The 22,554-nt window shown below is 44.7% G+C and overlaps 1 protein-coding gene across 6 annotated transcripts in view; it reads right to left on the bottom strand.

Moving 5' to 3' along the window:
- Window positions 1–22,554, bottom strand: part of RFX4 (regulatory factor X4) — a 157,814-nt gene that overhangs the window by 115,526 nt on the left and 19,734 nt on the right. For 3 of the 6 annotated variants that reach the window (XM_059186751.1, XM_059186752.1, XM_059186756.1), the window contains exon 2: window positions 14,819–14,905. The exons of 2 other annotated variants lie outside the window; for them this stretch is intronic. In XM_059186751.1, coding sequence (XP_059042734.1) covers window positions 14,819–14,905 — 87 coding nt within the window. Of the gene's footprint in view, window positions 1–14,818; window positions 14,906–21,857; window positions 22,005–22,554 lie in introns of those variants that run through there. One more of the 6 variants, XM_059186758.1, reaches the window with a different exon arrangement.

The raw sequence follows: 22,554 nt of genomic DNA, 5'->3' as shown, positions 1-22,554 counted from the left end.
TCCCCAGACTGCCCTCAGCTGCCCTGGGGGCCAGGATACCTGGAGCCATTCTGCTCGGAGATACGCACAGGGGCAAAGACAGGCAGGGACGGAGACCCCGCCAGGTGAACACACTCCAGGCCATATCATGGCTCCACACAGGAGGGGGCATCTGAGCTGTGCCTTGAAGACAACAGTCTGGGTTTTTAAAATAACTTTGTTTCCTGTTCCCCAAAATCATCCACATTCATTTTTTTTAACTTTGGAAAATAGAAAAATCTCTGTAAATCCAAGCCCCTCTCAACACAGCGAACTATTGTTTTATCTTATTTACCTCCAGTCTGTTTTCAATGTTCTCTTTCACACCCGAGGACACGCACACAATCCTAACTTAAAACAAGAGAGGGCCACTGGCTTGTGGCTGCGTCGTCCTTCGCCTTTACAAGGACGAGTTAGACTTTGAGGGGCAGACTCTGAGGGAGGGGCATTCCAGGAGAGGAGGCAGCAGGAGAAAGGCTGGGAGGGCAAAACCCAGAGCAACAAGGCAGTGTGGAAGGGTTCCACTTGGCCGTAGCCAGAAGAGCCCCTCATTTTGGGATTCTGTCCAGCACCTCCCACACAAGTGAGACCTGTCTCTATTGTGTTGATGGCCCACTTCGGATACCAGTGAATAGAAAGAGACTTGGCTTTGGGGGCAAGGCAGACCTGGGTTTGAATCCCAGCCTTGCCCCTAACTCTGGGTGGAACCCTGAGCAGTTAGTCCCTTAACTCATCAAAGCCTGAGGGTCCTCTCCCTAAAACATGAGAATCATAGCTTAGATCCCAAGGACAGCTTGAAAATTAAATAGAGTATCTACCAACCAGACACATGAAAAAAAGAATACCGTCACAATCACAATAGCATTTATTGGCCAAGGACTCAAGCCAGGGATAGGCATCATTTTTCGTATGCCATCCCACTGTTTTCCTCCTGAGCGTGCTATTTACTTCTGACCTTATAAACAAGGAAGCCGAGCTTTGGGGAGTCTCTCCCTTGCAGGGAAGGCAGGGTCTCACCGCACGCTCGGCATATGGCGGCTACCGATGGTACTAACCAAGGACTGGTCTACCCTGGTGCCAGTGTGGCCTCTCCATCTCCGTCATCAAACAGGTGCCTTCCACCTCTGCAGACCCCTTTCTAGAACACTAGTGGCTTGGCGCTCAGGGTCAGAATGCCCAGCCTCTTTCTTCTGGAAGGGGGTGTGTATCACGGTCAGATGCCTCCTCTCTGGGGACTGTCAATCCCAATTCACCAAAAGTGCTGGTTGCTCATTCGTGCATCAAATATTGATGGTCTGCTACAGTCCAGCCCTGTGCCGGGGGCGAAAGGGCGAGGCCAGACAGACAGGGTCTCTCTGCTCTCTCAAGCTCAGAGTCAAACTATCAGCAAAGAAACTGGACGGGAGAGTCCAGGATGGTAGAGCAGGACCAGATGTGGGCTGTGAGTTGAGCCTTGGGAGCTGAAGGAGGAGCCATCGGGCTGATGAGGACAGCAGAGCACATTTTAGGTACAAAAAAAGCCATAGCTGATAGAAACTTCAGGAACTGGTTCTGCCTAATGCTTTTTCTTTTATAACAGGCAAAAATGCCTCAAGCCAAATGAGATTCACGCCATAATTTCAGGCCAGCAGATTCCTGGAGGTGCTCACGGCCCAGGTGGGGCCGTCCATCTGTGAAGCCCACCGTGCTCGTCCTACCCAAGTCGGAGAGCAACCGCCTGCTTACACGTCTCCCGTCAAGACGCCGCTCACCTGCTCCGTCCCACTGCCCCTGTGCAGTCCTGTCTACAAACACACTCCGGGAAACCACAGCCCACTTCCCGGTGGTGAGCTCCTCTGCTTCCCTCTCTGCATCTACCTTCCGGTAGAAGCTCTGAGGTTGAATTTCCAGGCTCCAGCCCTGGCTCTACCACTCGCCAGCTGTGTGACCTCCAACAGCCTTTTGGTGCCTTAGTTTCTTGTTTGAGAAACAGGGATAATAAAAGCACCAGGCACATATTGTAGGGATTAATTAACCACTTCTGGCACAAGATACAAGCTACCCTAACTATTCCCTATTCCTATAATAGTTGTCAGTCTTCTGGAGGGGCCAGGCATCTGGCTCCCCATCCTGTCCACGTTTGGCAAGCCCAGCCTCTGGGACAAGGCTATTTGCTCCTCCCCAGTGCTCCTCCAGCACCCTGGCTGGTCCCTAGAAAAGTCCTCGTGGGGTGTGGTCACAGCTTGCCCCCAGTGTGTCTGCCTCACTTGTCTGTAAGTTCTTTAGGGCACAGACCGCCTCACCACTATGGTTCCAGCACCCACACAGGGTTGGGGCTCAAGAAGCCTTTGTGGGATGAATGAATGAATGAATGACCGGCTAAGATAGTACCACAATTAAATTCAGCCTACCCATCGGATTTCATAAGCATACAGATAATACTACCACCAGAGAATCTTTACTGAAAATGTGTAAGGGGCCAGGCACTCTTTACTTCACTGTATTTAATTTTCACTGCTACCCAAGACAGTGAACAGCTTAACAGACATAAAACGTCAAATACGGTGCTTGATGGATACGTGGTGCTTAATCAATTTTAGGTCTGATTATTAATAGTATCCCCTTTTAAGGGAGAAAGAAACTGAGGCTCAGATAAGTGGGAAGCAATTGGTCTGAGGTCACACAGCTAGTGGTGGGGCAGGAGAGGACCCAGTCTAGCTGACACCGAAACTTCTCGAACCCAGCCATCATGAGCCTCGGTCTCTCTTCCAAACTCTAGTACTGTACTAAATATTTTAGGGAACATATCATCTGCTTGATATCTGCTGATGGAATTCACAATATTTGGGAACGTCTTCTAGAATATTTCCTGCCCAGAGCCAGTGTGGTAGAGTTTAATATAGAAGGAGAAAGTTTGTAAATTAATTACTTCTCTTCAAATCCCAGGAAAGGTTCAAGTTTATGCGAGTCTCGAGTTTCACTTCAAAGTTCTAATTCTATTTCCTTTCATTATACTAACCTGGCTGCACCTGGCCTGCCAAACATTTCATTTCCCCTTATCCAACCCCTTCCCAGCCACTGCAAAGCTGATGAGCGGGGTGCCTGGACCCAGCCTTTGGCAGTGGGCACAGCCCCTGGCAGCATACCCTCCCCCCCGTGGGAACAAGGCTCAGTCCCAAACAAAACTGTGATGTTGGCAGCATTGCTCTGAGGGGGCCTCACACCTGCCTCCTTTTACCTCCTCTGGGGGAATTCCTTCAGAACACTGGAATAAGAAAAGACCTTTCTAATTTTGATATTAAACCTGAAAGCCATAAAAGAAAATATTGATAAACTTTCCTACATAAGAAATCCAAAGCTTCTGCGTGTGTGTGTTGGGCGGGGGGGGGGGGCACCTACACCTTAAGTAGAAAGATAACAACATGCCTGGGAAAATCGCAGTCCTACCGCAAATGATTTCATCTCCTCACTGCAGAGAGAGCTCCAGGAAAACCAGAAGGAAAAAGGCTAAGAACCCAGAGAAAAAAGTAGGCAAAGCACCTGACACACAGTTGGAGAAAAAGACAAATGTTCTTGAAATGTGAAGAGATGATTAATCTCGATTAGTGAAAATGAGAACTGGACTAAAATACCATTTCTCAATCTGATTGGCAACAATCCAAACTCGACCACACCACTCTGCAGAGGCTACGGGGAACAGGTGCCCTCCCGCCTTGCAGGGGCGGGGAGGGTGTGAAATGGTGCCCTCCCCCGCCTCCCCACGAGGAGGTCATCTGGCAGAATCTCCTGAAATCCCACATGCTCTCTACCCAGCCGTCCCGTGTCTGGGAACAGATCCTCTGGCAACGTAGGAAATGACCACACGCAAGGTTTTTCTTTGCAACTTGCCCGACACAGTCAAAGTTCAGAAACAGCCCAGTGCTCATCTGGTGAACTAAATGAGGATACACCCTCACAGCAGAATGCGACACGGCTGTGGAAAGAAGATTAAAAACAAGAAAAGAATGAAGATGCTCTCTGCTCTTACTGATAAGGAACACTCTGGGTGTTGTTATTAAGTGAAAAAAGCAAGTCGCAGCAAAAGGTCTATAGGCTGTGCCCTTGTCTGTGTTAGAAAGTGGCAATAAAGGGAGTGCCTGGCTGGCTCAGTCACGGAGCATGCGACTCTTGGTCTTGGGGGTTGTGAGTTCGAGCCCCGGATTGGGTGTAGAGATTACTTAAAAATAAAATCTTTTTTAAAAAGAATAAGAACATTTTAAAAATGAATAAGGACATAAGTTTGAATTTTTATTTGCATAAAGAAATAAAATACTGACAGAATGCACCCCCCAAAAGCACCAGAAATAGTGGAAGAAAACACAAGAAACAAATAAAAGTATGCACCCCAGGGAGTTGAGGTGGGAAGACAGGGGTGGGACCGAAACTTCTCACTGAGTATCTTTAAGGCATTTTTGGGTTTTGAGCATATGAAATACTCTCAGTGTGGAAAAATGAAAAACTCCTCTACTGGGCAGGGAGCACCTACAGGAAGAATCTGGTCATATGGTTAAGTGGTCCTGGGATGCCCTAAACTATAAGCAAAATAACAAAGACTCATAACCTGCCATGCATGACTTTACAGCATTTTGCTTTCCTAATATCCATTTTCCTAACCAACACTGTGCACCTGCTATGTTCCAGACCCTATTCTAGTAAGTGACTCAATTAGGCATGTTCCCTTCCCCTCGGGTGGTTATGGCCCATGGGGGTGCCGAGGGGCCCAGTCACAGATGACAGACTAGCCCCTTCTCTGCAAGAGGAGAGGACAGATGGACACTCAGGGGGACAGGAAGGGCAGCCTGTGGTGGCAGAGTGGATGGTTGAGAAAGGGGAGGAGTCTGGTGGGTTGTCTTAAACCGTGGCCTCCTCGGCCGGCCAGCATTCTTGTTCTTGGCTTCCCACTCAGGAATAGAACTGCAGCAGATGCCCCATGAGGGCAATCAGATTGTTAGAAGCCATCATGGGGGGACTCCCTGCGGCGGCACCCCCCCCACCCCCCACCAAGAACTTCCCGCTCTAAGTCTGTGCCTTTGCCCTAGAAGTTATCAGAATGCCTTTCTGCTTTTGGTAGGGGGCTTTTGTCCACGACTCGGTGGGAATATGACAATGTTTCGCTACATTTCCTCTTCTCCGGAACCCATCTTAGGAAGTTACAAGATCTCACACTGGATAATAACCTGACATGCTGAGTGAGTGGAGTGGGGTGACACAGTTATGACACAGCCTGAAATGTGAGGAGATTTTAATAGGATAATGATGAGTCACAGGAAGCTGTGACCTGCTATGACCCCGGTCGTAGGCCATCATGGCACTGAATGCCAACTTTCCCCTCCCTTGTGCTGTAAAAATCCTCCATCACAAGCAGACTGTCGGTAACTGCCCTGATGAGTTGGTGAGGGGCCAGGGAGGGTGACGGGAGTAGGGCTGTGTGCCCAGGGAGGCAGGTGAGACAGAACAGCCCAAACTCACCTCTCCAGCCCAGTTTCCCACGGTCTTTCAACCTCTCTGCTCAAGCCAATCTGGAAAATTCTCCAAGCTCAAAAACCTCCTCGGGGCTTTCTGCTTCCCAGCCCTTGATCATCACCAGTTAAATGAACAAACCACACGGATGCTCTGAGGCCCCAAACAAATGCCACTTCCTCCAAGATGCTTCCACGGTCACCATCCAGGCTGTGACCTCTCCCAACTTCCACGTGCATGCCCATCACCTGGGGGGGGCTGTGTAAAGAGGCAGAGCGCAGGTGGAAGCAAAGCAGGGTGGGTCCTGAATGATGCTGAGCTGTTACATAAATAACCCTGGAATCTCCGACATCTCATCTTTTAGTTACATGAGATGATAAACCACTGTGAGGTTTCTCATCCCCCAAAGCATTCTTAAAATATTAGATCTGGGTTTTTTTCTTTTTCCTGTTTTTTAAAACTTCAACCATCTCCTGAGCCCCCTCTATGTTCCAGGCCCTGGTATTCCAACAGTGAACCCCACAACATATCTGCCCTCATGGAGCCTCCAGTTGTGTAGAAAATGTGACAAGGCACAGACAAAAGCTGGTCTACCCTTCAGCCACTGAAAAGGAGTGATGAGTACTCGTAGCTCTGGTCTCATTTTCCTGTGAACAAGCTATGAAATTGTCAACAGCAAGCCTTTGATGCACTGCCTTCTGAGAGACAGAATAGTGCAAAGACAAAATGACCGACGTTCAAAGCAGATGGACGGACCCAAGTTCAAATCCTAGCTCTACCACTTACAGCTATCTAATGTTGGGCCTTTGAGCCTCGGTGTTCAAACGTCTAAGAAGAAGCTCATTTTGGGGCGCCTGGATGGCTCAATGGGTTAAAGCCTCTGCCTTTGGCTCAGGTCCTGGTCCCAGGGTCCTGGGATCGAGCCCCGCATCGGGCTCTCTGCTCAGCAGGGAGCCTGCTTCCTCCTCTCTCTCTGCCTGCCTCTCTGCCTACTTGTGATCTCTGTCTGTCAAATAAATAAATAAAATCTTTAAAAAAAAAAAAAAAAAGAAGAAGCTCATTTTAAGATACTTCCTAAGACTATTATGAGATTTGAATGAGGTCATGGACTTAGAGCACTTGCTCAATAAATGACAACCATATATACCTGTAACTATAAACATATACATATATAAAAGTTTGCTTAAAAATACATGCTAAGGAATAAAGACTAGAAGGACGTCAGGAGTGGTTGCCTCTGGACAGTGAAATTAGAGGCAATTAGTTTTCTTCCTCCTCTATTTTTTCCTAGATTTTCCAAAAATATATATACACATAACTCATGGCCAGGAGATATATTTTTTAATGTAATCTTTAATATATATTTTTAATGTAATCTTTGTGTTTCAAAAATGAAAACAACATGTGGACAGTAACTTCTTTGTTCTTTTATCCAGATAGGGGTCAGGTGGCCCCATTCTAGACATAGCACTGGCACTGACTCGCTGTGCAATCATAGAAAGTTCCTTCACCAATTCGAGTCTAAATTTCCCTGTCTAAAATTAATGACAACCAGACTCCTGGTCTCTCCATGGTGAGATTGCTTGCACTGGTTTAACTCATTCACCAAAACAACTAAGGAACCATTTTCCAGAGAGAAGAACCTCAGAGAAGGAAACATATCTTCATTCGAATTCCCGTTAAATCTTAAGCCCACTGACTCATGCAGAGAGTAAGAAGCCAAAAAACCAAGGAGAGCACATCAGCTTAGAGGCTGAAGAACTGATCAACTGACCACTGACTAGTGGGGAGTCAGAGGCTAGAGTTCAAGCTGAATGAGGAAGAAGGAACTTAGTAAACACCCAGAGCTTTTAGCTGTGGACCCAGAGCTTTTAGCTGTGAGCTTGGAGTAGAGACCCCATCGTAGGAGCATAGACAAGACTAACACACATCAGATTTAATCAAGATTAGACAGGATTGAGAAGACCTGCTGGTTCTCTAACTACCTGCTAGAACAAAATGTAACCCCCTTCAGAGGAAGTTAACATAATTCACCCAAAGCCTCTCTCACTTTGTATCCATAATACCCACATCAAATCAAAAACTATAAGGCATCCTGAAAAACAGGACCCAAACCCTGAAATCCAAAGGAAAAAAGACAGGTCTTAGAAGTTAATCCAGAGAGGACTCAAATATTACAGTTACCAGACTTTAAAATAACTATGGTTAATATGCTTAAGGGGCCAAAGGAAAAGATGGTCAAAATACAGGAAATGATGGACAACACAGATGAAAAACAGGGAATACCAACTGAGATTCAGGGGAAAAAAAGAAAAATCAAACAGATATCTACCATAGAAGAAAATGTGAAATTTAGGTCACTTGGATAGACTTATTATCAGGCCGGACAAAACAGAAAATGAGATTTAAGAACTAGAAATTCAGGAAGTCAATAGAAAACACCAAACTGAGGTACAAAGAGAAAAATGGACAAATCAAAGCAGAGATTAAGAAACATAGGAGGTACAGTCAAAGGTCTAATAGTCCCATAACTACAGTCCCAGAAGTAGGTAAGACAGAATGGGGCAGGAAAACTATTGGAAGAACCAATTGTCAAGAATTTGACCAATTTGATGAACAACAATCCAGTTGTTCAGTGAACAGCGAAGTTCAGTCAACACCAAGAAGAAAGAATATAAGAAAACCATATCTATGTACCTGTAGTCAAAGTGCTTAAAGAATCTTTAAGGCAGCCAGAGACAAAAAGACATATTGCATCCAAAGGGGTAAAAATAAGTCTGAAGACTAACTTTTGAAAGCCAGAAGACAATGGGATGACAACTTGAAGGGACTGAAAGTGGGGAGGGGTGGGTGGGATTTTAACAACCTAGAATTCTATATCCAGGAAAAATGTCCTTCAAAAATACCGGTGAAATAAAGATGTTTTTCATGCTCTCCACTACCTGACACTGTACTACCCAAATATTAAAGGAGTTTATTTGGCTTGAAGTAAAAATGGTCCCAGTGGAAGCACTTAGGGCGTGAATCAAGAGCCCTGAAAAGGGTAAATATGTGAATAAATAGAAAGAAATGTTGACGGTTTAAAACAATAATAATAACGTCTTACGGGGCCTGAAACATTTAGAAGTAAAATACATTAAGGCAATAGTACAGAGGGTGGGACGGAGCTAAACAGGGTTCAAGTGCGAGCATATGCATGACTGGGCTGGAAGGAGAGGAGGGGCAACGTGAGGTGCACCCGAGAGGACCGCTGAGAAAGAATCTGTCACCGGAAAGTCAGCAGAGGAAAACATCAAAAAAAAAAAAAAAAAATATCTTAAACTGGATCATCCCTTCCAAAAAAGCAAGAAAAGAAGTAACAAAGGAATAAAGACAGAAGGGACAAATTAAGATTAAATAGTAAGTTTGTGGATTTAAACCCAACAATGTAATTTAAGCGCATTCCATTTAAATGATGTAAATATTACAATTTAAGTTACAGATGATCAGACTGGTTTAAAAACACACATTAAAAACTTTAATATTCAATTCAGAAAGGTTGGAAATTGGAAGATGAAAAAAAATAAACCATTACCTACTTGATCTAACTGATTTCATCCATTATCTGCTGAATACACAGCCTTCACAAGTGTACATGGGCATTTGCCAAAGAGACCATCTGTCAGGACAAAAAGCAAGTCTAGACAATCTCAAAGATTGAAATCATAGAGAATGTGTTCTCTGACCAAGGTGGAATTATAATAGAAGCCAATAACTAGATAACTGGGAAATAACCAAATGTTTGGAAAACAAAGCAATAGATTTCTAAGTAAGCCAGAAGAAAAAGGAGAAATCACAATAGAAATTGAAACAGGAGTTTAACTGAATGATAATGAAAGTATGACATCAGAAAAATTATGGGATATACGTAAGCAGTTCTTAAAGGAAAATCTGTAACTTTAAATGCCTGTCTTGGACAAGGTTAGATTCCATGATCTAAGAGTCTGTCTCAAAAGCTAGAAAAAGACAAAACTCAAACAAACTAGAAGAAAAGAACATAGAGGAGTAGAAATAAATGAAATTTTAAAAAGATGTCAATTGAGAGAAGCAATAAGTTTAAGAGTTGTGTCTTTGAAAAGACTAATAAAATTGATAAACTCTGGCAGAACTGATTGAGGAAAACAGAAAAACATAGATTGTCAATATCAGAAACGAGAGGGAGCCATCGTTCTAGGTGCAAAATACATGAGGAAAAGTGACAAAAGGAAAGTTTAAACAGTGTCATATAAAGAAATTTGAAAATTTAGATGAAATTAATTCCTTAAAAATAACAATTTGCTAAAAGTAACAAATCAAGAAAAAAAATAATCCTTAAAGAAAACTCCAAACCCAGAGGACTTTGATGCTGAATTCTTCCTAACGTTTAAAAAAGAAATAGTGTCAATCTTACACAAACTCTTCAGAAGAAACAAAAAAGAAGAAACTCCTGCCTCTTTTTAGAAGGCCTGTATGACACCCGAACCTGAGAAGGGAATCATAAGAGAGAAAAATCAGAAGTCAATAAAATCTTATAAATAACAGGTACCAAGATTCTTAACAAAACACGTAATGTAACCTAGAAATAGATAAAAAAGATAATATATCTGACCAAATGCCATTTATGCCAGGAATGGAAGATTGGCTTAACTTTCAAAATTTTATCCATATAATACACCATATTAATAGAATAAAGGAGAGAAACTACAATCATCTCGACAGAGGCAGAAAAACATTTAATGAAGGTCAACATACGTTCAAGAAAAATCTCTCAGCAAACCAGGGATTTGATCAGGAATACCTGCAAACAAAATCCACAGTAAGCCTGACATTCAATGCTGGAACACAAAATGCTTTTCCTCCTTAGGTCAGGAACAGGACAGCGTGTCTGCTATCACTAGTTCAACTCAACGTTGCACTAAGGTCTCTAAAGCACAGAAAAATAATAACATACAGACTATAAAAGAAGGTGGAAAGCTCTCACTATTCTCAGATGACATGATTATGTCCATTGAAAAAATTTTAAAAGCAAACTCATAATTAATAAGCAAATTTAGCAAAGCAGCTGGATATGGTCAAGATCTAAGAAATCAACTGCATTTTCATATGCTAGCAACAAAGAATGAGAAAAAAATTGTAAATACGACTACTTACAAGCACACTGAAAAACATCAATTACCTAGGAATAAATCTAATGCAAGATGCACAAAACCTCTACACTAAAATCTATGAAATACTGCTGAGAGAAATTAAAGGCCATTTAACACATGGAGGTGTGAGGCCACACATGTAGATGGGAAATTTGATGTTGGTGTCCATTCTTCCCAAACTGATTATAGAATCAGTGTCATCTCAATCAAAATCCTGTGGATTTTTGTGACAATTGACAAACTGGTTCCAATATCTGTATGGAAATGTTAATAATTTAAATTAACCACAAAGATCTTAAAGAATCTTATGACCCCAAAACAGAAAAACAGACCGAATGGTTCATAATATATAATAAAGGTCAAGACAGATCCACATGTGTAGTCTCCTGATTTACAGCCAGTGGGTAAAGGATTCTTCCCAACAAAAGGTGCTCTATCAGTCAAAAATTAAAAATAAAATTTTTTATTTTTTTGTTGTTGACTCCTCCCTCACACCATATACAAAAATTCCAGATGGACTTCTGATACAAAAGTAAAAAGCAAAACAATAAAACTTTTAGATAATAATATGAAAACTATCTTAATGACCCAGAGGTAGGCAAAGATTTCTTAATGCAAAACAAAAGGCACTAACTACAAAAGAAAAACACTGATAAACGGGATGTTATTCGAATTAAGAACTCCGTTCACCAAAAAAATACCACTAAGAGAATGAAAGGCAGACTACAAACTCAGAGATGTTTGCAATACTTTTATCTGACAAATACCTCCTCCTGAGAATATAAAAACAACCCTTACAAATCATTAAGGAAAAGACAAACAGCACAACTTAAAAAGAAACCAACAGGCAAAGGATGTGAGCAGGCAGATCACAAAAGCAGTATCTACAAGAATGTTCACTAATCCTTCTCAAACTCTTCCAAAAAACGGAAGAGGAGGGAACACTTTCCAACTCATTCTATGAAGCCAGCATTACCCTGATACCAAGTCCAGACAAAGACACTACAAGAAAAGAAAGCTCCCGATCAATAGCCCTCATGAATATTAATGCAGAAGTCCTCAACAAAATCTAGGAAACAGAATTCAACAGTGTGTTACAGGACTGTACACCATGACCAGGTGCAGTTTTTTATTCCCCAAATGCAAGGATAGTTCAACACAGGAAAATCAATCAGTGTGTACACCATACTAACAGAATAGCCACATGGTCATCTCAATGGGTACGAAAAAAGTGTTTGGCAAAATTTAACACCTTTTCATGATAAAACACCCAACAAAACAGAACTAGGAGAAAACTATCTCAACACACTAAAAGCCCATACAAATAACTCACAGCTAACATCATACTCAACGGTGAAAGATGGAAAGGTTTTCCTCTAACATCAGGAACAAGACAAGGATGCTCACTTATGTCACTTTATTTAACATAGTCCTGGAAGGCTTAGTCAGAGCAGCTGGACAAGACGATCATATGCAACACACACACACACACACACACACACACACACCCCTTAGTGCAAAGCTACAGTAATCAAAATAGTGTGACATTGGCATAAGGATAGACATACAGACCAACAGAATAGAATAGAACAGAGAGACAAGGAATAGACCCTCACATATATGGTTAAATGATTTTTAACAAGGGTGTTGAGACCATTCAATGAAGAAAGAACAGTCTTTTCAATAAATAGTGCTGGAAAACTGGATATCCACATGCAAAAACAAAAAAAAATTTAATTTGGACCCTTACCTTATGCTGCATATAAAAACTAACTCAAAAGAGTCAAATACCTAAACATGGGAGATAAAACTATAAAACTCTCATAGAGGAAAAGCTTCCTGGTGTCGGGTTTGGCAATGGTTTCTTGGATATAACACCAAAAGCACAGGCTACAAAAGAAAAACAGATACACTGGGCTACATCAAAATAAGAATTCTGTGTGTCAACAGACACAACCAACAGAGTAAAAGGCAATCCATGAAATGGAAAAAAGAAAACAATTTGCAAATCATATATCTGATAAGGGGTTTGTATGTAAAATATGTAAAGAAATCCAACAATTCAATAACAAAAAAATAAATAATTCAATTAAAAAGTGGTAAAAAGACTTGAACAGACATTTCTCCAAGAAAGATATGTGAATGATTAATAAGGACATGAAAAGATGCTCAAACCACTAATCACTAGTGAAGTACAAATGAAAATCATGAGATGCCACTTTACATGCATTAAGATGGTTATTACTTTAAAAAACACAGACAACATAGCAAATATTGGCAAGAATATGGAGCTACTGGAACCCTTGTTATTTGCTGGTGAGAACGTAAAATGGTGCAGCTGGTATGGAAAATGGTATGGAAAATTCCTTGAAAGATTGAAAATAGAATTAGCACACATTCCAGCAATTCCACACCTGGGTATACAGTCGAAAGAACTGAAGGCAGGAACTTGAGCAGATATTTGCATACCCATGTTCACAGCAGCATTATTCACAAGAGCCAAAAGGTGGAAACAACCCTAATGCCTATCGAAGGATGAATGGATAAACCAAATGGGGTATACACATAAAATGGAATGTCATCCAGCCTTTAAAGGAAGAAAATTCCTGATACACGCCAAAACATGGATAAACCCTGAAGATACTATGCTAAGTGAAGTATGCCAGTTACACACAAAAAAAAAATGTTATATGATTCTACTTATATAGTCCAATTCATAGAGGCAGAAAGTAGAACAGTAGTAACCAGGGACTGGGAGATGGGACGGGGGAGGTGAAAATGGGGAGTTACTGTTAGAGTTTTAGTTTGGGAAAACGAAAAAAGTTTTGGAGATGGATGGTGGTGATGGATGAATGTACTTAATATGCCATCAAATTGTACACTTAAAATGATTAAAATGGCCAATTTATTTTAGCACAAGACAAAGAATGCTCAGAGATGCTTTAGAAATAACTAAAAACTTGAGACAATTTATGTACCATCAACATTTAAATGGATGTGTAAACTGTGGCATATGCCCACAGTGGAATACTATACAACAACAAAAAGGTACGGGCTACATACAACAGGTGGCTGCATCTCACAGATATCACATTGAGTGAAAGGAGCTACATACAAAAGAATACATACAGACTCTATAAGTCCATTTATATAATGCTTCAAGAACAGGCAAATTCAAACGATAGTGATAAAATTCAGGATGGTGATTATTAACAGGGATAAGACACAAAGGAACCTCCCAGAGTTCTAGAAACATTCTGCCTCTATTCTGGGTGGTGCTTACATAAGTAGATGCAAAATGAGAGAACAAAAGATATTCATCAGACCATTCACATAAGGTTTATAAACTTTATGTTCAATTCATCTCAATTTTATAAAATGATGCAAAATCGTGATGATAGAATGACAATGCCAGAAAGAACCTGGAAGAAAGCTGTTTGGCATGTCCAGCAAGCACTGTTGGGGACTGTGGAGCAGATGGTCCCTGGGCATGCTCTAAGAAAGCTGCACTAAGGCAATGTACTTTACCGGCTAAGGGAGAAAGGCACTCTGTCCCTGCTGGAAATTACATTTACGATGAGCTGCCCCACTTTTTCAGTGTTTAGGGGGCAAAAACAAGCCCCCATCAGTCTTCTCTCTTAATATGAGGTCCCCAGAAGACCCAATCTGACATAACCCAGGGAAAGGTACAAATACAGCAGTTTATATCATCCTATTAACTCCCAAATCTCTAGTTCAAGATCTGGGAGAAATCTTTACTTTCAAAGAGCGAGGACATTTCCGACTCTGAAACAACGATCCCGTGACACACTGATTTAATCCTGCATCTACAGGGACGCAGAGAATGGCCTTTCCCATTCAGGGTCCACATTTGCCCAACTGGAGTGTCACTGTAACACGGTCTTTGGGGACTCCGACAATATGAACGTATAAACAGCAGGTGTTTGCTGTGGCTCGTTTCTGTGTTTACTTGATTGCACTGCACTCCCCAGCGCAGAATGTCCTGGCATTGGGGGGCTAGTGTATTCCATAAATGGCTTCAGAGTCTCTTGCCCCAGGTGACTTGCCCCAGCCTAACATTCGAGAAACACCATCCCTCCCATGAGGACACTGGCTGTGTCTAGGACATGATGGAAGAAGGAATTTCAAGCACTTACTTTCATCATTAGAAACATTCCCCAGAGATGTGTGGCTGGAATAACGTTTGTTCTCACTTTCATTGAGACATCTTTCAATCCAGCTCTCTAAAAAAAAAACAAAAAACAAAAAACAAAACAGAAAGAAAGAGAGAAAGAGGAAAGAAAATCACAGAATTGCAGAATTGCTATTGGTGTTTGTGAAGAGGCAGGAACATCATAAACACATTCGACTCAAATGCCCACTGGTTTTCATCTGAGCCCTGCCCCGGCTGAAACTGGGCTTTCCACAAAGCCCCACGGGTGCCACTGTGGAGGAGACAAAATGGTGACTGAAGCCCCCTTGAGTATTTCTTGGTCAGATTCTACTACTTCTGGAGTAGTCACATCCCAATAGTACCAACTGAGGATTATCTTTCTTTGCATCGAGAAGTCGTTTGTAAAACAAAGTTTGGTCTACTAAACCGCTGGTGGTGGTTTATAAATAAATTAGCAGCAGAACCCTTCATTCAAATGAAAAACAAAAAGGAAAACAGATATAACCTGAGGGTTTTGGATGAACTGGAGGAGGAGGGCAGGGAACTTGACAGCTCCCTTCCCTTCGCCAGGTGACCCTTCCCACCGCCCCCCACCCCTCCACCCAAGGAGCACTTCCAAGCATAGCCCCAAAACCACTGTGGGAGGAGATATTAAAAGCTATATAACAGGTATGTAGTACTTTCAAAATCCAAAAGACTGTTTTCTTCATCAGATTCCAAAGTCTACAAAAGTACTTTCCACAATGTAGCACGATGGTTAGTCCATTGGGTAGACCGGCTACCGCTCCCTCCTTCATTCATTCAACAACATCCGCTAACTGCAGTCCGTTCTCCTACAATGCTTGTTTTGAAAATAAGCATGCACTCCCGTGCAGGTAATATATTAGGAAGTGATCTGAGCAGACAGCAAGCTTTGTGTTTGCTAACGCTCATTTCTTCCCTAAGAAGCATCAGGCGAATGCAGAAAACCACACATAGCTGAACCAAACCCCCAGCCACAGGAATACGCAAAAATCCCACGTGCTCACGCCCGAGACATCTACCAGCTACCTGAGCTCACCATGCATGTTTTGAGCCACACCTGCCTGGATAAGCCACCTTCTACCACTTCACCGTAACCCACAAGTGACAGCCTTTTGGACATCCACTTCCAAATCAGACTTCAGGTCTTTTCCAAGGGGAAATGCCAGGCTTAATTGTATTTCTGCACCTCTTAAACATTGAATTAATGTGGGCAAAACTCTGCTGTCATTTTAGCTAGACTCTTAATTTTTTAAGAGCTTTCGAGTGTTCTGCCCCTCATTTATTTTTCTAGTAAACTGGTTTCTATCATGTTGTTTTGTAGAACGTAGTGGTTTGGGGGAATGCCTATATGGTGTTAGAGCAGAGCTGACTACAGTTTTGTGTTTCTGCAGGGGGCAGTCCCCCCCACACCGTGTTGCCTTTAGAATTTAGGAGCTGGCATTAACTGAGCACCTATTCTAATCTGCCAGGCACTTTGCATATGTCATCTCACAGAATTCTGACAACTCCCAGAAGGAAAGATTTTAATCTCCATTTTTCTTCCTAGAAAGCATGAGATTTAAGTCATGTGACTCCTTGTAATTCAAAGAGCCAAGGACAAGATCATGAGTTAACACTGTAGGTGACATATTCCAGAAAGGAGGCATGCTGGCAACCGTGGGGCAGGGGAGAGGGCGGGGGTGGGGGACAGGGAAGGATCAAACGCAAACAGCAGGGAGAAATGTTGGGGTTTTGTTTTCCATTTTATGTCCCAACAAACTGCTCTTTTAAAAGCTGCTCCCTAAATTGTAAATAAGTAGGGGGAAATATCCAAGGGGAGGAACCCGAGCCAGCTTGTTAAGCGGAAATGGAAAGCTGGTATTTCTGAGGAAACACTGAGTAGCAGAGAAATTCAAAACATTAAAATGCCACCCGTTTCCAGACACCAACTGTGCAACGCAGAAACAAGCGGCTTGTGAGGCTGTCAAAGGTGTGATGACAGAAGGTGGGTGTTTGTCACTGCATTGCTTCCAAAGACACTTTGGGGTACGAATCTCCAGAATTCTTTTCAGGACGCTCTAGAATATCTCCACTTGGATCTTCTAATCCCCTCGAGTTCTGGCCCGTTTTCCTTGGCGGCAGGCGCGGCTGGTTTGGGATGGCAGCTCCTGAAATCCGTGGCCCTTCCTCCACCAGCGCACCCCCGCGAGAGCAACTGCTATTGTTTCTCAAGCCCGCCCTGGTCTTGCTAGCTAGTCACATCTGGCGACTCTCATATGCGTATGGACATGCACATGCACGTGCACACACATGTACACACACACACACACACACACACCCCCTTTTCAGCAGACACAAGGAACTAAGAGAAATACTCTCCCTCTCACCCATTCATCTGTGTCAAGGTCAGGACTGTTGGGGCGCCTGGGTGGCTCAGTGGGTTAAGCCTCTGCCTTCGGCTCGGGTCATAATCTCAGGGTCCTGGGATCAAGCCCTGCATTGGGCTCTCTGCTCAGCGGGGAGCCTGCTTCCTCCTCTCTCTCTCTCTGCCTGCCTCTCTGTCTGCTTGTGATCTCTGTCTGTCAAATAAATAAATAAAATCTTAAAAAAAAAAAAAGATCAGGTCTGTTAACATTGGAGTCCTCAAAGGGCCAGTTCCTGCAGGTGAAAAGCCCCAGTGGTTGGCAGGGCACTCTTTGAAGAACTCATGCTAACATTCTGGAAGGGAGATGGCTCTGAACACCCAAGGCCAAGAGAGCGCAACACCAGCCCACAAGAGCTCAAGTCAAAACTTTCCAGAGAGCTGTGCTCCCCCCACCCGATTGCCCAACACTGGAGAGAAATGAGAGCAGAGTGATGAGAAGAGAGAGGGGACTCAAGTGCCGGAAGGAAAGAAGAAAACTCACCAAGTAACCGTTCCCTCCACTCACAGCACCCACTCGGGTCTCTCCAACCCCACGGCCCATGCTGGGAGCCACCCTGCTACTCTTCTCCCCGGGGCAACACAGAGTAGGGTGGCCTGTCATGCACACGGCACCGATCAGAAGACAGCCACCACGGCTCCATCTTTCTGGTCAACGTACCCCCACACACTTCTGCTCTTGCCTCGAGAGAGCTGTTCCCACTTCCGTGCCATCCAGTCCACCTGCATCTGGCTGTCTTCTAGCTCATCACTGGCCACTTGCACCTGTGGCATCCAGGATGCACTCTGGAGGGTCCAGACCATGGTCCCAGCAGTGCCAAATATGGCAGAAGCATCTGATGTTCTGGACATCAGGAGTTCTCAGAGCATTCAGAGGTCTTACATCAGATGTCACTGGGACATCTAAACAGACCACTGGCCTTGGCTCTGCAGGTGCTCATTGACCTTCGTCCTCCCTGGCGTGTCTCTCAACAGCGGCATCTGCAGTTGACGCCCCCTAAGTCAGGTTGGTCCACACGATTGCAAGTCCTCTATTTAGGTCACCTGCAGGAAACTTCACCTACTTGAAAACTATTAACAATGAATTTTGGTCTTACAAAGATCAAGAATTACTCAACCAAAACAACAGGAATATTGCATTTCTAATAAAGCCCTGTGCAAACTTATGTACTTGAAGATTATGTGATTTAATAATAATAATAAAGGTCTCTGTCCATTGGCTCTTTATGGGCCAAGCATTACGCAAATACATTACATAAACCAGAGTACTTAATCCTCGTAATGAGCTTGAAGTAGGTGTTATCAAGAGTGTTAAGGCTCAGTAAGATTAAGTGACTTGTCTGAAGTCACCCTGCTAATAAGAGCAGGACTGTCTAAGACAGTCCTGAGCTAGAAGACAGCCAGATGCAGGTGGACAGCAACACTGAGCACAGTCTGCCTGGCATTCGGACTTTCATTGAAAGTCTACGTACCTACTACTGTTTTTTGTTAAATTCATTCATGTATTTCTTTGCCAGCCTTTGCTATACATAGCAGGTCCTTCTGTTTAGGTCCTAAATATCTTCAGAATGAAGTCCATGTTATTCTATTTCTTTCGACTCTCACTAGCACCTGGTCTGAAGTTGCTCCGATAGCACCGTCCCGAGAAATGTCACGTTACTGACACACGTGGTATCAAAGAATGCACAGCATATAAGCAGATCTGTATGTCTACAGAATTTCCTAATCTTTTCTTTTTTTTTTTTTTTTTTTTTACCACAGAAGGCACAAAATGGTACATCAAAGATGATTTTTCAAATAAGGAAAGCAGCATTCAAACAAGTGTCTCTGTTGTGCCTTCTGGAAGAAGCATCTTTAATAAAAGTCATGAGTGACACAGACATGAGGAAGACTGGCTTCTGGCCTGCAATAGTCACTGGAAAGCAGGGCAGATGCTACGCCCCATACTCACAAGTGCAGGAAGGCTGTCCTTTCTGTCCACCTTGTACCCAGTAGCTTGCACTGTGCCTCACCCCATGGCTGTGACACAAAAAATGTGTTGTTCAGTGCATTCTTTTTTTTTTTTTTTTTTGAAAAATGTTAAGTTCCCACTGTGTGCCGGGTACTACACAAGATATTTTCACAAATGTGGCTTACATTACAGGGATCTCAGAATAACAGTAGGAAGTGTGTTTTAAGATCTCTACTAACAGACATGAAAACTGAGGCTTGAAGCAAAAGTTCCAAGAGAAGGCAGGCTGTGGTCAGTGCTGCCCTATCTGTGCCCTTGACCTGGGCATGGGACAAAGAGAGTACAGCTCACACTTGGCCAACTCCCTGCTCCCCACTGCCTCATTCTTGATCTGTAAAAATAAATCATCTGATCTTTGAGTAAGGACCCCGTGTGCTCTAAGTGTCCACAGGATGTACGGACAGCTGTGAGTTGGGCTTCTGGGCTGCAACGCATCACTTCCCCTGATTCATCTGGGGTCACGGGTAGGAAGGAAGACACCAGCCATGCTTGTAGATTCTTACTTTCCAAGGAGTTTAACCCGCACTCCTCCGAGGCAGATCTTTAGGCCTTCCCAATTTAGACTGGGTTTTCTAGAAGGTTGGGTTCCTGTGCAGCAGCAAAGAGCAACCAGGAAGGAACTGCATCAGGAAAATGGCACGTCCAAGGCTCAGAGCAGCTTCGGGAACAGGTATTGATCTGGCGGGAGGGCCCAACAGAGATGGTGGCCTAAAGCCAGCTAATCCTTGACGTTCACAGGGCACACTGACACAAGAACATGATCTGAGCTTCCCGGTGCACCTCATGAGACTGAAATTCACCCTACTTTAAACATGAGGAAACTGGGGTCTAGACCATGGCAGTGGCTGGTCCAAGGTCCCACAGTCAGACGGGATTAAAGCCAGAATTCAATCCCAGACCTTCCATCTCCAAAGCCTATGTTGCTTCTGCCTGCCACATCATACCGGGCACAGACAGTGATCTTGGGCTAGCCATCCATCCACTCATGCATTTTGCAAGTCGTTACCAAGTGTAAAGTTGCAATGGAAGAGACGACACATACATTTCAACCGGGGGCCAATATATCACAGCAAGATATCTTTGGAGGACCCAGGGTCTCAGGACCTGAGAATACCTTATTTACTTATTCTTGATTTATTATTTATTTTCCCCACCTTACACAGGTAAGTCTAAGAACCTTGTCCATCTTTGCCCTGCGTCATTCGCAGGCACCTGGCATGGTGCCAGACTCTGCATCTGAGCAGAGACTGAGCACAGGGAGGGCATAAGTCTTCCAAAGGTCCACAGGGAGGGGCCCAGGGAGGCCAAGGCCCTGAGGTTAGATCCTGGGCGGCTGGTGATCATGGGAAGGACGGCACGAAGGCCCTGTGGCTCATGGAGTGACCAAGGGCGAGACAGTGCAAGATGACAGAGAAGACAGAGACAGGCCAGGGAGAACGCGGGGTTCGGGGTTAGAACAACTGGATTTCAAATCCCAGCCCTGCCACTTACTAGCTGTGTAACACCAGGATGATTCCCGAAGCTTCCAGGAGCCCTACCTTCCAGGTTCTCCGCAGATTAACTGAAATAATACAGGTGAAGCGCTTAGCAGGCGTGGCTTTGCAGGCCATGGGAAGATGAGAGCGTGGTCTCTGTCCACCAGGAGCTCGCAGCCGAGTGACGAGGACAGAGAGTAAAGGCCACGTCCGGCATTTCCTGACCTTTCTTCCCCCACACCAGTCACCCTGTGCCACATGCCTCCCTTTATCTCCTCACGACCCTCTGAAACAGAGACCTGAAGGATTCTGACTCGGGAGGAGGCACTGGAGACTCAGAGACGCAGGGTAAAGGCAGGCAGCTAGCTGGTGGCCACGCCAGGGTCCTGTCTGGCTCCCTTTGAGGCTGGTGTGCTCTCACTGGGACACACAGCCTCAAGAAGCTGGCAGGTAACCGGGAGTAGTCTGTTACTATAATACCATGCCCGGGAAGCACAGAGAAGCTTCCGTGTCGGCCTTTGTACAGGAGGTGGCATTTCACCCGGTCCTTAAAGGATTCAGCCCCGACCAGACAGAAGAGGCCAGGAGGGCCATGTCACAGACAAAAGCACAAAGTGGGTTCTGGGAAAGGCGACAAGCCCACTGACCTGGGATCAGAGGAGTGGGGCGGGCGGGGGCGGGGGCGGGCCGGTGGAAGAGTCTGGGAGGAGCAGATTGCCAAGGCCTCACCCACCAGACCCAGAAGCCTACAGGCAGCTGGGAGCCAGCCATCATTCTTGAGCAGTGGGGGAGTGACACGACGAGCTTTGTTTCTGAGGAACTGGATGATGAGAACAGGGAGTTCTTGACTTATGCAACACCTGAAGAAAATGCTGCCTGACTTACAAACTGTCACCGGGTTTTAATAGAAGGCGTTATTCATACTCTTTGTATCAACAGTCTTTCAGGGCCCTGTGCTGGGGCCTATTTTAGGAACTCACAGCTCTAGAAATGTTACATCAAAAAGTTGACACGTCACACTCCCAGCTGCCAAGGGAGCGCCAGACCCCAGGTCCAGGAGGTGTCAGGGTGTCCCTGCCCCCTCCTCCCCTCCCCGAGGCGCAGCCATTACCAGTGGAACCATGCCGGCAAGGCCTGCTCCTGTCTCCCCCGGCACCAGGGCGTGATCTCCTCTTCATCATTCTCTCTCAGCCCCAGTTTCCCTCTGCCCTGGGGTCCCCACAGTAGTGACACTCAGGAAAGCCTGCCTCCAGGAGGCAGGCAGCTGTGGCCTCTGGGGGAGGGGGGCAGCACAGGTCAGTGGGTTGCCATGACAACACCACAGGCCCTGCCCCATGGGCCGCTGGGTTCCAGGAAGGGGCCCCTGCCCTGCCTCCAGGGGGCCACCCCACTCTGCCCCTGTCTGTATTCCTTCCCTTGCTCACCAAACATTGCTTTAGCACCAACTATTTGCCTGGCACTGAGGTAGGTTCTCGTACTGGACACCACAGACAAGGTCCCTGCTCTCAGGGAGCTCGGATTCTGTGGTGGTGATGCCCAGAAACAAGCATGCACGATGACTTCAGAACACAAGGAGGGTTAGGAAGAAAATGAAACCCCAGAATGAGATAAAGAGAGATGGGGGAGCTGTTTGAGGTAGCAGGACACTGAGGGCCTCTTGGAGGAGGCGATGTTGGGGCAGGGGCACAAACCTGAGGAGGGATGGGCCTGAAAACCAGTGTGGCGTGGAGAGGACCGGTGAGAGCAGTAGGAAACGAAATTAGAGGTAGGAAAGGCCGAATGCATGTAGGCACTTGCTGGCCCTAGGA

Source organism: Mustela lutreola, chromosome 8 (genome assembly GCF_030435805.1).
Source record: "Mustela lutreola isolate mMusLut2 chromosome 8, mMusLut2.pri, whole genome shotgun sequence".
NCBI lineage: Eukaryota > Metazoa > Chordata > Mammalia > Carnivora > Mustelidae > Mustela > Mustela lutreola.
Note: the sequence above shows the minus strand (reverse complement) of the source record. Positions and strands in the feature narration are given on the sequence as shown.